Raw genomic sequence first — 13,969 nt, 5'->3', positions numbered from 1 at the left:
TTACCATTTTGACTTTCTACCCTATCTTTGCCTTTCATAATCTTCTATATTTATTTCAGGTCATCTCTCAGCTTTCTTTGCCCCAAGGAAAACAAGCCTAGCTTATCCAATCTCTCCCCATAATTAAAGCCCCCCGATCCAGGCAACATCCAGGCGAATCTTCTCTACACTCTCTGCAGCACAATTACATTCCTCCTGTAGTGTGCTGACCAGAACTGCAGACAATACACCAGGAGCAGCCTAAACGGTGTTTTGTAAAATTACAGCATAACATCCCAACTCTTCTATGTATGCCCAAACCAATGAAGACATGAATGCTATATGCCTACTTCACTACTGTGTAGATCTGTGCTGCCACTTTCAGGCTACAATAGACTTGAACCTTATTCATCAATGTTCCTTAGTGACCTACCATTTACTGTATATGTTCCAACCCTGTTTGACTTCCCAACATACACCTCACACTTCTAGACATTAAATTCCAAATGACAATGCACCTTCCAGGTTTCAACACCTGCTGTAGCATTATACAAGAATCAAGTCAAGAGAGTCAAGAGTTTTAATGATCATGTAGGAGCCATTTATGCTTAATTCAGTTATTGTCATTGTGTTATGGCTATGTTTTAATATTTCTAGTTTATGTCTTTTTTGCATGCTTATGGGTGTGACTTAATACGTAATAGGGAGTGTTTAGATGGGAGGAGGCTAGCGTGTTGACAGAGGTTGTGGGTCAGTTTAGGCTCGGAGGATGGTGAGCATACAGTTCTTTACCATGCGCTCGTACCATACGCTTGTATCAGCTATATTTGTAAGAACCACACGGTAATAACTGCAAGATTTCTAAGATATTGTTTGAAGAAGAAACAGTTGATAAAGTATGGAAAGTGATGAATTACTCTTTGATTTGTGCTACTTTAATAAAACCAATTAATTAAGAAAGGACGTTTGAAGATTTGTTTTGTTATATCAGGGTGCGACGTGTGCGTAAGCTATAACTACATTTCATCCCCGAGTAGTAATGGCTATCGAAGTAGGACTTTGAGATGGTATAGAAACTGCCATTACAGATCATATGTGCCAGTAACAATGAAATCCTTACATGCTGCAGCTTAACAGACAGATTAATGCAATAGCACACATAAATATATAACGATCAATAAATTAATAACAGTAATACTAGGTAACTCTAATAGTGTGAAACCAAACTCTGTTATGCAACCAGACACAGTACATAGAAGATCATATTTGCTGAGGGAGTGGTGGAAATGTCATTATCCTCTGACATTTCCACCACCTTCAGTGTGATCCCAGCACTAGACATGTCTCCACCCCTTACTGCTTTCCATTGAGACTACTCCCTCCACAACTCCTTGGCTCACTCATGCCTTCCCACTCAAACTGGACCCTCCCTAGGTCCTGCATCCTCAGGAGATATTACACCTGTCCTGACACCTCCTCTCTCACTTCCATCCAGAGACCCCAGCAGCCCTACCAGGTGAAATAGAGGTTCATGTGAACCTTTCAAACCTTTACACGTGACAATAAGCTAAACTAAACTCTCAGATTCGCTGAACACCTCCGCTCAATCCGCCTAGGCCTATGCGATCTCCCGGTTGCTTTACACTTTAACTCCCCCTCCCATTCCCACACTAACCTTTCCGTCCTGGGCCTCCTCCACTGTCAGAGTGAGGCCCAATACAAATTGGAGGAACAGCACCTCAAATTTAGCGATATGACAACTGATTTCCCTAACTTCAATTAACCCTTGCTTTCCCTCTTTCTCCATCCTTCCCCCACCCTAGTTCTCCGACTAGTTTCGCTGTCCTGATTAATTTTATTAATTGGTGTTAATCTCTCATTTTGAAATTGTTATTTTTATTCATCACCATTTTTAGTGTATAATATAATGTTGTTTATCAATGACATGCAAACATCCTCTCTGTGGATTTTTTGCCTGCAACTGTTCCATTTTTGGTGGGGCACAGCTCAAATGCCGAACATAAGCCATCCTTTGTTTTGTTTGACCTTGAATGGCGTCCTTTGTTAAAATTTATATGTAAAAGCGGTGTGTCTGTTTTTCAAAATAGAAACATATGACTGCTCTGAGCTGACACACATGTGCTGAAGTATTCCCTCTGCAACAATATTAGAGCTTCCCATCAGACTTGCTGCAAACACACTTCACGCTCATGTGATCTGCATTAGACGACAGGTATTCTGCCACTATGTTCACAACATTTAACCTAATGTTTTATAACAGCCAAAATCTCTCTCCATTTTTAGAGACCATTTCTGTTGGTAAAATTATGTTGTCTGCTGTTTGAATGTTAAACCTTAAGTGTTAAGGATATGCTCTTCTTTTAGTCCATGCACAAACTCATCTCGTGACACACAATCAGGCATTACATTGAAGCTGCATTGCCTGATAGTGTGCCATGTTAGAACGTTCTGATCAGGTGCCATAACAGAACTTTTCGAACAGGTAGAGGCAACCCCAAGTTACGGCCATTTGACACTTAGATTCACCCTTACAGAATTCACAAATCACCACCAAAAATTGAGATATAGATCAAAATTCACTGACGGAATATGTGAAAAATGAATGAAATAAAAATGTTTGTTTCAACTCACATTTCCAGAAGCATGTACAGATGATGAATCTTTGTGTTATGAAAATTGCAATATAGATTTTTTTAGAGGAATGGTAAAAAGCCCTCGTAAAGCAGGGATCGTCTGTGTAGAGTAACTAATCATCTCACTTCACTTCTAGTTATAAGTTCCAAATATTCCACATTCTCTGATTGTTTTGATAGATTATAAATCTGATTGCCCCATGGGGTGCTGGTAAGTTTGCATTTATTTTAAATATCTGGTACATTACTATTTTTTAAAAAACACTTTTATATTTCTGATTATTTGTTCCATGTTCCACTTCCATAATGTTTGCTGGTAAATATATTTCTATCCTCTCAATGTACAAATTGAAGAGCTCCCCTACCTTATCATAACCACACAGTATTCCGGCATAATTTGTGGTGAGATTGACTTGCCATTTTGTATTGTCAATCATTTCAACGGTCAGGCTTGACTTTCAAAGGAGAAACAAAGAACTGGTGCTGGCTAATACACAAAAGAGCGCAAAGTGCTGGAGTAACTCAGCAGGTCAGGCAGCACCTCAGGAGAACATGGATACGTGATGTTTCGGGTAGAAGTCAACCTTCTTCGGGCTTGACTTTTAAGCTGCACTCAGTATTACAACTGATAGTTTTCCCCCTCATTCCCAAGTCAGCAGCACATTCACCACAACCTATTCTAAGCCTCACATATTCACCCTATACTGTAAAATAGCGACTCCACATCAATGACTTTTGTCACTTTTAATGCCTGTTTATTCATATTGCGATTGGAAAATATGTGCTTTGGGGTTCTTAACTTCCAACAAAATAAACATAGCACAAAAAGTAAGGAAATTTGTGTTTGGTAGATTATTTCTTTGTTGTAACAATGCTTCTTGGCAATAAATCTTATACCGTTGGAAAGCCTGTTTATTTCCCTTTTAAATGGTGCCACATTTGTAAGGAACATGCATTTGTGGGATGAGCAGCAGAGCTGAGTATATGGGTTGCGCCCATGAAAAATTTGCCAAATCTTCTCTGCCAATGCCAAACAGCTTATTCTGCTGTTGCTATTGACTCTTGTTTTGAGCTTCTGGTACCCCCAGGTGCTGACAATCAGGTGCCTGATTGGCACCTGATTGGCAGCATCTGTGAGCATGGGCCCTGCTACAGTGGTCAGTAGGTGTCTGCTCCAAGAATCAGCATGCCACGTTTGACTGATCTGGATAGGGCCCGTGCGATAGGGCAACTTCAAGCTGGTGTTCCGCAAAACCAAGTTGCGGCATTATTTGGAGTGAGCCCTAGTACCATCTCCAAAGTGAAGGCCAAGTTCCATATAACGGGGGATGTCAGAGACAGGCCGCAAAGTGGGCGTCCCAAGAAGACGACACCCGAAGAAGACCGTTTCCTCACCCTGTCAGCACTTAGGAACCGTAGGCTGTCTTCTACAGATTTGCAGTCAAGGTTTGCAGGACGATATGGCCGACAGCTCTCTGCCCAGACAATTCGGAACAGACTGCACGCAGCCGATCTCCGGTCTCATAGGGTTGCCAGGAGGCCTGCCATGACTGCCCTTCACCGTCAGGCCCGTTTGCGCTGGTGTCGGCAACACGTGCACTGGAACCTGAACATGTGGAGGAACGTTATGTTCAGCGATGAGTCCAGATTCTGCCTACGGCAGTTGGATCATAGGGTCAAAGTGTGGAGAAGACGCGGAGAACGCTATGCTGATTGCTGCACCGATAGAGTAACATCTTTTGGTGGAGGCAGTGTGATGGTGTGGGGCGGCATCTCCCTCACTGGAAAAATGAGGCTTGTCACCATTGGAGGCAATCTCAATGCAGAGAGATATCGAGATGAGATTCTGCAACCAGTGGCAATCCCATATCTCCACAGACTGGGACCGAACTCTATCCTCCAAGATGACAATGCTCGCCCCCACAGAGCAGGGTTTCTCAGAGACTACCTCCAGAATTTGGGAATGGAGAGGATGGAATGGCCTGCCAGCAGTCCTGGCTTCAACCCCATTGAACACTTGTGGGATCAGCTTGGGCGTGCTGTTCGTGCCAGAGTGACCAACACAACCACGTTGGCTGACTTGCGACAAATGCTGGTTGAAGAATAGGATGCCATCCCACAACAGTGTGTGACCAGGCTGGTGACCAGCATGAGGAGGAGGTGCCAGGCTGTTGTGGCTGTGTATGGTTCTTCCACACGCTACTGAGGCTCCTGTTTATTAAATGAATAAATTGTTAAATTGCCAATATGTCTTGTTTCTTCAGACTTCAATCATCCAATCCACCAAACAACACCGAACAAGAGTCAATGGCAGAATAAGCTGTTTGGCATTGGCAGAGAAGATTTGGCAGATTTTTCATGGGCGCAACCCACATACTCAGCTCTGCTGCTCATCCCACAAATGCATGTTCCTTACAAATGTGGCACCATTTAAAAGGGAAATAAACAGGCTTTCCAACGGCATAAGATTTATTGCCAAGAAGCATTGTTACAACAAAGAAATAATCTACCAAACACAAATTTCCTTACTTTTTGTGCTATGTTTTTAGAATGGTACAGGCTTTCTGCATGAGACCTGAAGAGTTCAAATAAAGTATGTGTGGTTTATTCAAGAACTCTTGCAACTAGATTTTGAATTGTATTAAATCTTGCAACACTTCTTCTGAGTCAGTCCCTCTGGTCTGAGGATGACATACTTTCACTCCAATTTTGTGAGTTCTAAGGAGATTCACAAATCCAATTTGAGAATTGTAAACATTTTCACATTAGATGAACTGGTGGGAGGGTAGTTTGTGAGGTGATCCACTCTTGCTGCTGCTTACAAGGATCTCTTTTTGCTCCCTCTTTTGCACAGCCTTTAAGTTCTCAATACCATCCAAAGTGCTACTCGCCCATTTTGAGGTTATAGAACAGAAATTCCTTCAAGTTAGTGTGGATGCTACATTTCTTCATGGTGGATTTGAGCACATTTTTTAACCTTTTCTAGCAACCATCTGTTAATTTCGTGCTAATTTATTTCTGAAGTTAGGTGTTGCGTGTCTTCGTCTGCCCAATTTAGACACCAGGGATGTTGTCCTGGGTGAAGACACAAAAGTTAATTCACCTATCATGTCAGTGAATTTGGGGAAATTTGCAAAGACGTCTTTGATGGCTATTTTCCAATGTTTTGAGATGCTTGATGTAGGTAGTCCAGGTCTCTGAAGCATTAAAGAGGGCAATGATCACTATGGCCCAGGATAACATAGGTTTTGTGCCAGGTCTGAGGTCCTAACCATCAAGTACCCTTTTTCCTCAAAAGGTATGCTGATGCATTCAAAGCCTCATGTTTGCCTTCACCCAGAGGTGGCTCTAGGGATATACAAAGTAGTCCACATTTTCAGGATATCAAGTGCACCTTTACTGTTGGACAGCAATGCGAGTAGCAAGGAGAGGTTGGGAGAGGCCCTATGTCCTACATATGTGAAGCAAAAGAGCCACCCTCTGGCACATAGTCAACATAGGTTGAATACCTTCCCCTCAGCCAACAATGAACCATTCTACATTTCCTTGCTCAGCATCTGCTTTGATCTGTCATTTTCACACCTTACTCTTCCATATCTCTAGTTTAGTTTAGTTTAGAGAATCAGCATGGAAACAGGCCCTTCGGCCCACCGACTCCGCGCTGACTAGGAATCCGCTCACACTAACACTATCCTACACACACGCTAGAGACAATTTACAATTTTACCAAAACCTACAAACCTGTACTTCTTTAGAGTGTGGGAGGAAACCAGAGCACCCGGAGAAAACCCACGCAGGTCACAGGGACAACATACAAACTCTGTACAGACAGCACACCCGTAATCAGGATCGAACCCAGGTCTCTGGCAGTTTAAGGCAGCAGCTCTACCGATGCGCCACTGTGTCGCCCTGTCACAACCCGAATTGTCCCTCATGGTTGCCATCTGACTTTACTAAACCTTTTCTCCATTTTTTTTAACATACCATCTCTTTTGATATCTCGTTTTCACACCTTACCCTTCCTTATCTCTGTGTCTCCCTCTCCCCTTGACTCTCAGTCTGAAGAAGGGGCTCGACCCGAAGCGTGACCCATTCCTTCTATCCAGAGTTGCTGCCTGTCCAGCATTTTGTGTCTATCTTCGGTATAACCCCGCATCTGCAGTTCCTTCCTACACACTATTCAGCCGTCTCCCCTGACTCTCAGTCTGAGCTACTCCAGCATTTTGTGTCCATCTTCCTTCTATCTAGAGATGCTGCCTGACCCGCTGGGCTGAGAATTACTACAGCATTTTGTGTCCATCTTCCTTCCATCTAGAGATGCTGCCTGACCCGCTGAGTTACTCCAGCATTTTGTGTCCATCTTCCTTCTATCTAGAGATGCTGCCTGATTCGCTGCATTACTCCAGCATTTTGTGTCCATCTTTCTTCTATCTAGAGATGCTGCCTGACCCGCTGAGTTACTCCAGCATTTTGTGTCCATCTTTCTTCTATCTAGAGATGCTGCCTGACCCGCTGAGTTACTCCAGCATTTTGCATCTATCTGAACTAAACCATCAGGCCCATGCAGGGCCTGAGGCGAACGCCCAGACAGCATGTCGTCACGGCAACGTGGCGCCTGTCACCCCTTCATCAGCTGCGCGCAGGGTGGGGTCGCCGGCGGAAGTGACGCACTTGTTGCTGCGGTGACGGGTTTGCCCTGGCGCTCGGTCCGCTCCATTTCGCTCATCTCCTTTGGCTTTTTAAAGCACGATCATTATGTCCGGTGGCGGCGGCGGAGAGTTCGGCAACCCCTTGCGCAAGTTTAAGCTCGTCTTTCTGGGCGAACAAAGCGGTGAGTGAGTGGCCCCAGGCCCGGAGATGAGCCTGGCCCTGGGGGTTGCGGTGAGCGAAGCGGGCGATGGCAGAGCGCAGGGCAGCAGCATCCGGGCCTCTGGGCGGCTGGGACCGGGCGCTGCGCTGCGCTGTGCTGCAGGGTCCGGTGACAGCGAGTGTGCAGGGAGGAACTGCAGATGCTGCTTTACACCGAAGATAGGCACAAAAATAGCTGGAGTGACTCAGCGGGTCAGGCAACATCTCTGGATCAAAGGAATAGTCTCGAGCCCCTTCACCAGACAGGCCTGGCAACTCTCGCCATCCAGCCTCGAGTCTGGCACCAATGACCTCATTGAAGGAGACTCCATTCTCCCACCTGGAAACTTCAGTGATCAAATTGATCCAGTAATGATGCTCGGGGAGCTTCCCTCGTTTGTGTCTCCCTTTCCTTCATGTTTTTTTTGTTTACTTTTAACGGTCCATCCGCCCTTCTTGCTCTTTCCCTTCTTCGTGTGCTTCAGAAGTCAGGGGCCCTAGTTGTTATTTTTATTTCCATGTTTTCAAAGAGCTTTTCAATTAACCCCACATAAGACACATTTCCCCATCCATGCAAAAGATCAATTAATGTGTAGGAAGGAACTGCAGATGTTGGATAGACACAAAATGTTGGTAACTCAGCATCTGGAGAGAAGGAATGGGTGACGTTTTGAGTCGAGACCCTTCTTCAGACTTCTTCAATTAATGTTTTGGCCATCAAGTTGAACAAGTGGCAAAAACAAATTGTGATTGAGTAATATGTGCTTGTCAAATTCCGGTCCAGTTTCAGGTGAAGTGTTGGCATTATTTATCTTCTTCATGCAAGATTTACTTTCACATGAGTTCCTGTCTGCTGAAGCAAACTTTGTCTTAAAATTTATGAATGGAAATAAATGTAGCCCTCAACTGGCCCTGGATCTTGGATTCGGTTTAGTTTATTGTCACCAGGATGTAAAGTAGAAAAAATAATTGCATGAAACTACTGGAGTAAATAATAAACACAGTAATTAGGAAAAGACAATAATCTTAAGGCACCAGGTTCTAAATATTTAATGTTTAGAAATCCTAAAATATATGCTTGTCTTATCTGTGGTGTGTGCTGTAGTCATCTGTCACCTAAAAATAAATCTAAAAGATACAAAGATTATGCATAATAAATGATGATCTTCCATCATGCAATTTGTTTTTGTATCTTGCATATATTTAGCTACAAAGCCTCCACAACTCACTTGGGCTGTATATCCTAAAGACTCACCACATTCTGAGTGAAGGAATTTCTCCTCGTCTTTCATGATGGTTATTTTAATCTGAATATAATATTACCTGGTCATTAATAGTTCTGTCTATCCCTGAGTATTTTCCAAACTTGTGTAACCCATCAATGCTGTCGATGGACTTAATTAAGCATGTTATCAATATGCTATTGGTAATAGTTTGTTTAAAGTTACTAGTTTGTGCAATTTAATAATAAAGTTAAAAACCCAAGATCATCCTAAATCAAGATTTTTTTTTCACAAGGGTGTTGGTTAAAATCCCTTTTCTGTTTCTTAATTAACAAAACTGTATTGGCAAGGTGTGCTGCACCTCTGAAAAGGGAAATGAATCCTGGAATTGTATCAAATTCATTTCAGATTTTTAGAATAAAATGTCAATTGCCCTATTATTGGATATTACACATATTTGCGATTACGGATTCCTTTGTGAGCTATCGTGCTCCACCCTCCACAAGTTTCATTAATGTGGTCCAGAAACCATTGAATTATCTAGAGGGGGAGAATATGCATCAATTTTATCTTGAGCTGTTTGTAACTCAAATCATGATTCAAATATTTTCTAAAATCTGAATTGCTGATCAAGGAATTATATTTCCTAATGTTTCTTCCAGCAAGTAATACCACTTTATACCAGTACCTACGCTGGAGTGCTCCACAAATGGAAGTTATTACTTGCTACGCATGCCATTGTCTGAACCGATTCTAAATACTGTGATGGATTTCTGATGGAAACCCATCTTGAGGCCTATTTAAATATCTACTTTCTTTATTGATTTATTATTTTATGATCCAGTCTTCCCATTCTTTACTGAAGGGTATAATTTTTCAATTCTAGTATCTTGGAACTGTTTTGAACTAGATATATACTTTTTATAATTTGTCAACCAGATCTTTACACAATCCTCTACTGTGGTCAAACCAAAGTTCAATTACAAGTGTTTCATAAATTCCCTGCTTTTCCATTTTGTCTGTCAAAACTAAAACATAACACGGTTTGATGGTTTTGGCTTTTTTATTGTGTCACTAATGCTAGTGATTTTTGTATTTGCTCTAAGGGCCTTTAACTACCTAGTGTGTCGCCCACTTATCCTGTTACTTATGCCTCATTCTTTAATCTACTATTTGGCATTTCTTTGGAAGTCATTTTGTAATTTAGCTAAATTACATCTTCTGCATGGCTCTTATACACTCTGTTACCTCTGCAAATAATTCAATAAAATTTCTGCAGAAAAAAATTTCTCTTTGAAATCTGTCTTTTATTATTAGTGTTTTGGTCTGCCCTTTTATTCATTTGCAATTTTATCTTTGGATGCGATTTCCACTGATATTCAGAAAATTATAGAACAATTACTTGGCATGCTCGATTTCCATATTTATCATAATGTTAACAATGCACCAGTTCTTTGGTAATATATGCTAAAAAAATGTGAAATATATCTGCTTTCTTTAGATTTTATCAATCTCTCTCTCTTTCAAGCTCTCTCTTTTAAATGTGTTTTGTTTTTAGTTATACATTTTTTAAATCTTATTTTCAGATATCACATAAAACTCTTGTCTATCAGAAGATTTTAAAGTCAAATAATTATTTAATAACAACAGCTTTTATTCTACTGACCCTTGCTCTTCCTTTGTTATACTTCTGCTATTCATGTGGATTATATATATCTCTCCTTTCCCACAGTTTTTTTGCCCCTTTGTCTTTATTCATGGTGTCTCCCCAGTATTCGCTTTTGACTTTTAGCAGAATGTAGCTCTCCTGGACTTTACAGGATATTTTAGTATTTTTCTTTATTTTCAAAGTCATTGCTTCCCATTGCTGTTTCCCAATTAATTTATTTTTTCAAATTGTGTTCTTTACCCTATTAAAATCAGATTTTTTTTCCTGTTCTTTTACAAACTTTATTGCGTTTATTTCCTCTATTATTCCAAATCCTACAATAGGCATTATTTCTGGATTGTTCCTCTGTTCTTTATTCGAGTTTAGAGATACAGCACAGAAATAAGCCACTCAACCCACCAAGTCTTGGCCAACCAGCGATCGGCGCACACTAGCACTCTCCAACACACACTAGGGACAATTTACAATTTTACTAAGCCAATTAACCTGCAAACCTGTACACCTTTGGAGTGTGGGAGGAAATCGGAGCACCCAGAGGAAACTCACGCAGGTCACTGGGAGAACATACAAACTTTGTACAGATAGCACCCATAGTCAGAATTGAACCCGGGTGTCTGGAGCTTAAGGCAGCAACTCTGCCACTGCACCGCCCCACTGTTTCTGGTTGAAAAGGTTACTAAGTCTATTGATTGGAGTTGTAACTTGAAGTTCCAAGCAAGACTGGAGGATGAGATGTTGCACCACTACTAAATGACTTGGAGAATTCTTGACGTTACCCAAAACCTGTTGTTCAAATAGTTATGTGCAAAAAGACTGATTAGATTATTTCAAATTCTTACTGGGGTTCCTGCCTTGTTAATAGAAAGGAATCCACATTGAAGGAACTCTATCCTGACCATGACTAAAGAAATTGCTGTTGTGAAACTACAATCAAACTTCTTAACTTCTTTAATATTTCCTTAGATATTTTTTTAGGCGTTGCTCATTGTAGGAAATGTGGATAGAAAAATATCATTAACTGAAATACTAAGGAGGTCCACATAAATTCACATATGAATCTTTCAGTGGCCTCTGCATTTTTCACTGATTTTATGATTCCTAAAGTATGTAAAAGAACATTTGCCTTTGCAACTGCAGGTGTCTGTTGTCCTTTCCACTGATATTTAAATTGTTCTGGTAAAGTCATTTCCCATTTATGGAAATGGTATGTTTCTGTAAAATATTTATAAGCAAAACTTCAGAAATCATAAAAGCTAAAATAAGTTATGGATATTGTGTTGTCCATTCTTATGGATAGATAATGGTGTGCTATAGTTCAATAAGTCAATGGCATTGTAGAGCAAATGTGTGTGCATGTTTATGTATATAGGGAAATGGCTGCATTTGTTTCTCTTAAGTGTGTGTGCTATTTCACTCAGAATTATTTTGCTTTATCTACAAAAGTATGGTTCCTAATTCCTGAAATTTTGTTTGTGTTGCAGTTGGAAAGACATCGCTGATAACCAGGTTTATGTATGACAGTTTTGACAATACTTACCAGGTTAGTGGCAGTCACCCAGCGACTATAAATAATCTTTTGATGTCAGGGTTCCATGTTTTGTAATGCTCAACTGCTTACATGGTGGCCCCATGCTATTACTTGTAATATTCCGGGGGGGGGGGGAAGGGAAGGGAAGGGAAGGGGAAGGGAAAGGGAAAGGGAAGGACTTCTAATGCAAATCTTGCATGAATTGTATTCCCAGGCACTGAGTTGACAGTTCAGTCCATGCTTTATTCAGCATATTTTTGCTTCCATTTCCCAACATTTAATGTTTAATTTCTATCAAGAATCTTAATCTGTTCAGTTTGCCACTGAAGAGAAGTGAAGAAAGAAACATGAAGAATTACCTCCAGTAGATTGAGATGGCTCCAGAGTCCCAGGTTTGATCCTGACCCTGATGCAGTCTGAGTGAACTTTATACATTCTGCTATGACTGCATGGATTTCCCTTGGATGTTCTAATTTCCTCCCATATTCCACAGTTGTACTGATGGGTAGTTGGTAACTACAAGTTACCCAAGTGTAGGTTGATTGCAAAAGAATCAAAAAGAGAGTTGATGGGGATGGGGAAAAGACATGTCCAAGTCAGTTTAGTATATGTTTAGTTTGGTTTCGAGATACAGCGGGGAAACAGGCTCTTTGGCCCACTGAGTCCGCGCCGACCAGCGATCCCGCACATTAACACTATTACACACACACACACACTGGGGACAATTTTTACATTTACTAAGCCAGCACCTATAGTCGGGATCGAACCCGGGTCGCCGGTGTGGCAAGCGCTGTAAGGCAGCAACTCTACCGCTGCGCCATCAAGTGTTTTAAATGGATTTTTCGTGTACTTCTGGGTGGTGTAGGTCATTTGTTCAGGGTATCTTGCAGAACCCTTGAGGTGCTAGAATCCAAAATATAAAACGTTTAACTTTTTGGTGTTAAATTTCAACCTACCATTTTTATCTGCCTCATCTTCCTGAAATTTGGTACCATTCTCTTCATTGCTTTACAATTTTGAAGCATGGAACTAATAGGCCAACTTACCACCTCCTCATGTCACAATAAGCAAGAGATTGTGAAGCATTGGTAGGTGTAAAGCAAGGCATTAGGGTTTTTGATTAAAAAAGAATGAGATGGAAGAGTTGCGCTACTAATCAGGGAGACTGTCACAGCGTCACTCTTAAGTACATAATGGAGGATTCGGCTGCTGAGGAAATATGGGTAGAGCTTGCAAATAAGAAGTGTTAGCACTCTAACGGGAGATCGAGGAACAGATACATGGAAAATGCCAAAAGAACAGGGATATCTTGGTAGGTGATTTTAACTTCCCCAATATTGACTGGGACTAGATCAGTGCCAAAGGCTTAGATGGGGCAGAATTTGTGAGGTGCATTCAAAAGAGATTCTTGAAACAGTATGTGGATAGTCCACCTTGCAAAGGGAATGTACTGGACCTTGTGTTGGGAATTGAGCGTGGTCTGGTAACTGGTGTTTCAGTGGAAGAACAATTTGGAGATAGTGATCACAACGCCATAAATTTTAAGATTATTTTGAATAGAGAAGACTGGACCATGTGGGAGAGTGCTAAATTGGTGCAAGGCTGACTGCAACTTTATTAGGCAGAAGCTCGGGAGGGTACTTTGGAAGCAATTGTTGTTGGGTAAGTCTACATCTGACATGTGGGAGGTGATTAAAGTTCAGAACCGGCACGTTCCAGTGAGGAGGAGGGATAAGAATGGCCAAGTAACGGAACCTTGGATGACCAAAGAGGTGGTAAATTTCATTAAACAGGGTCTTTGATTTGTTATTAGGAAGCAAGCTCTACCATCGTTAAATTATTTAGGGGGGGTTCAAATTTGTTCTCAAGCCTTCCAAATTTATGACCTCATCTTGTGATCGGTGCCTTTTTCTTTTTGCTTCCTCTAATCTGATATTTCTTCCTAGGCAACAATTGGAATTGATTTTCTGTCGAAAACTATGTATTTGGAAGATCGGACGGTAAGTGTCATTTCGTTTACAGCCAATAAGAATTTCCTGTCTCAAACAAGTGCCTTTATTTCAATTAT

The 13,969-nt window shown here is 41.3% G+C and overlaps 1 protein-coding gene across 2 annotated transcripts in view; it reads left to right on the top strand.

Annotated features, from left to right (window-relative positions):
• The first annotated feature begins 7,279 nt into the window (after window positions 1-7,279).
• The window catches only part of rab41 (RAB41, member RAS oncogene family), a 29,610-nt gene continuing 22,920 nt past the window's right edge, over window positions 7,280-13,969 (top strand). Inside the window, exons 1-3 of one of the 2 annotated variants that reach the window (XM_078412479.1) lie at window positions 7,280-7,464; window positions 11,855-11,913; window positions 13,848-13,901. In XM_078412479.1, coding sequence (XP_078268605.1) covers window positions 7,389-7,464; window positions 11,855-11,913; window positions 13,848-13,901 — 189 coding nt within the window. In that variant the 5' untranslated portion in view covers window positions 7,280-7,388. The remainder of the gene's footprint in view (window positions 7,465-11,854; window positions 11,914-13,847; window positions 13,902-13,969) is intronic. The other variant, XM_078412478.1, reaches the window with a different exon arrangement.

The sequence above is a fragment of the Rhinoraja longicauda genome, chromosome 15, assembly GCF_053455715.1.
Source record: "Rhinoraja longicauda isolate Sanriku21f chromosome 15, sRhiLon1.1, whole genome shotgun sequence".
Lineage (NCBI taxonomy): Eukaryota > Metazoa > Chordata > Chondrichthyes > Rajiformes > Arhynchobatidae > Rhinoraja > Rhinoraja longicauda.
Note: the sequence above shows the minus strand (reverse complement) of the source record. Positions and strands in the feature narration are given on the sequence as shown.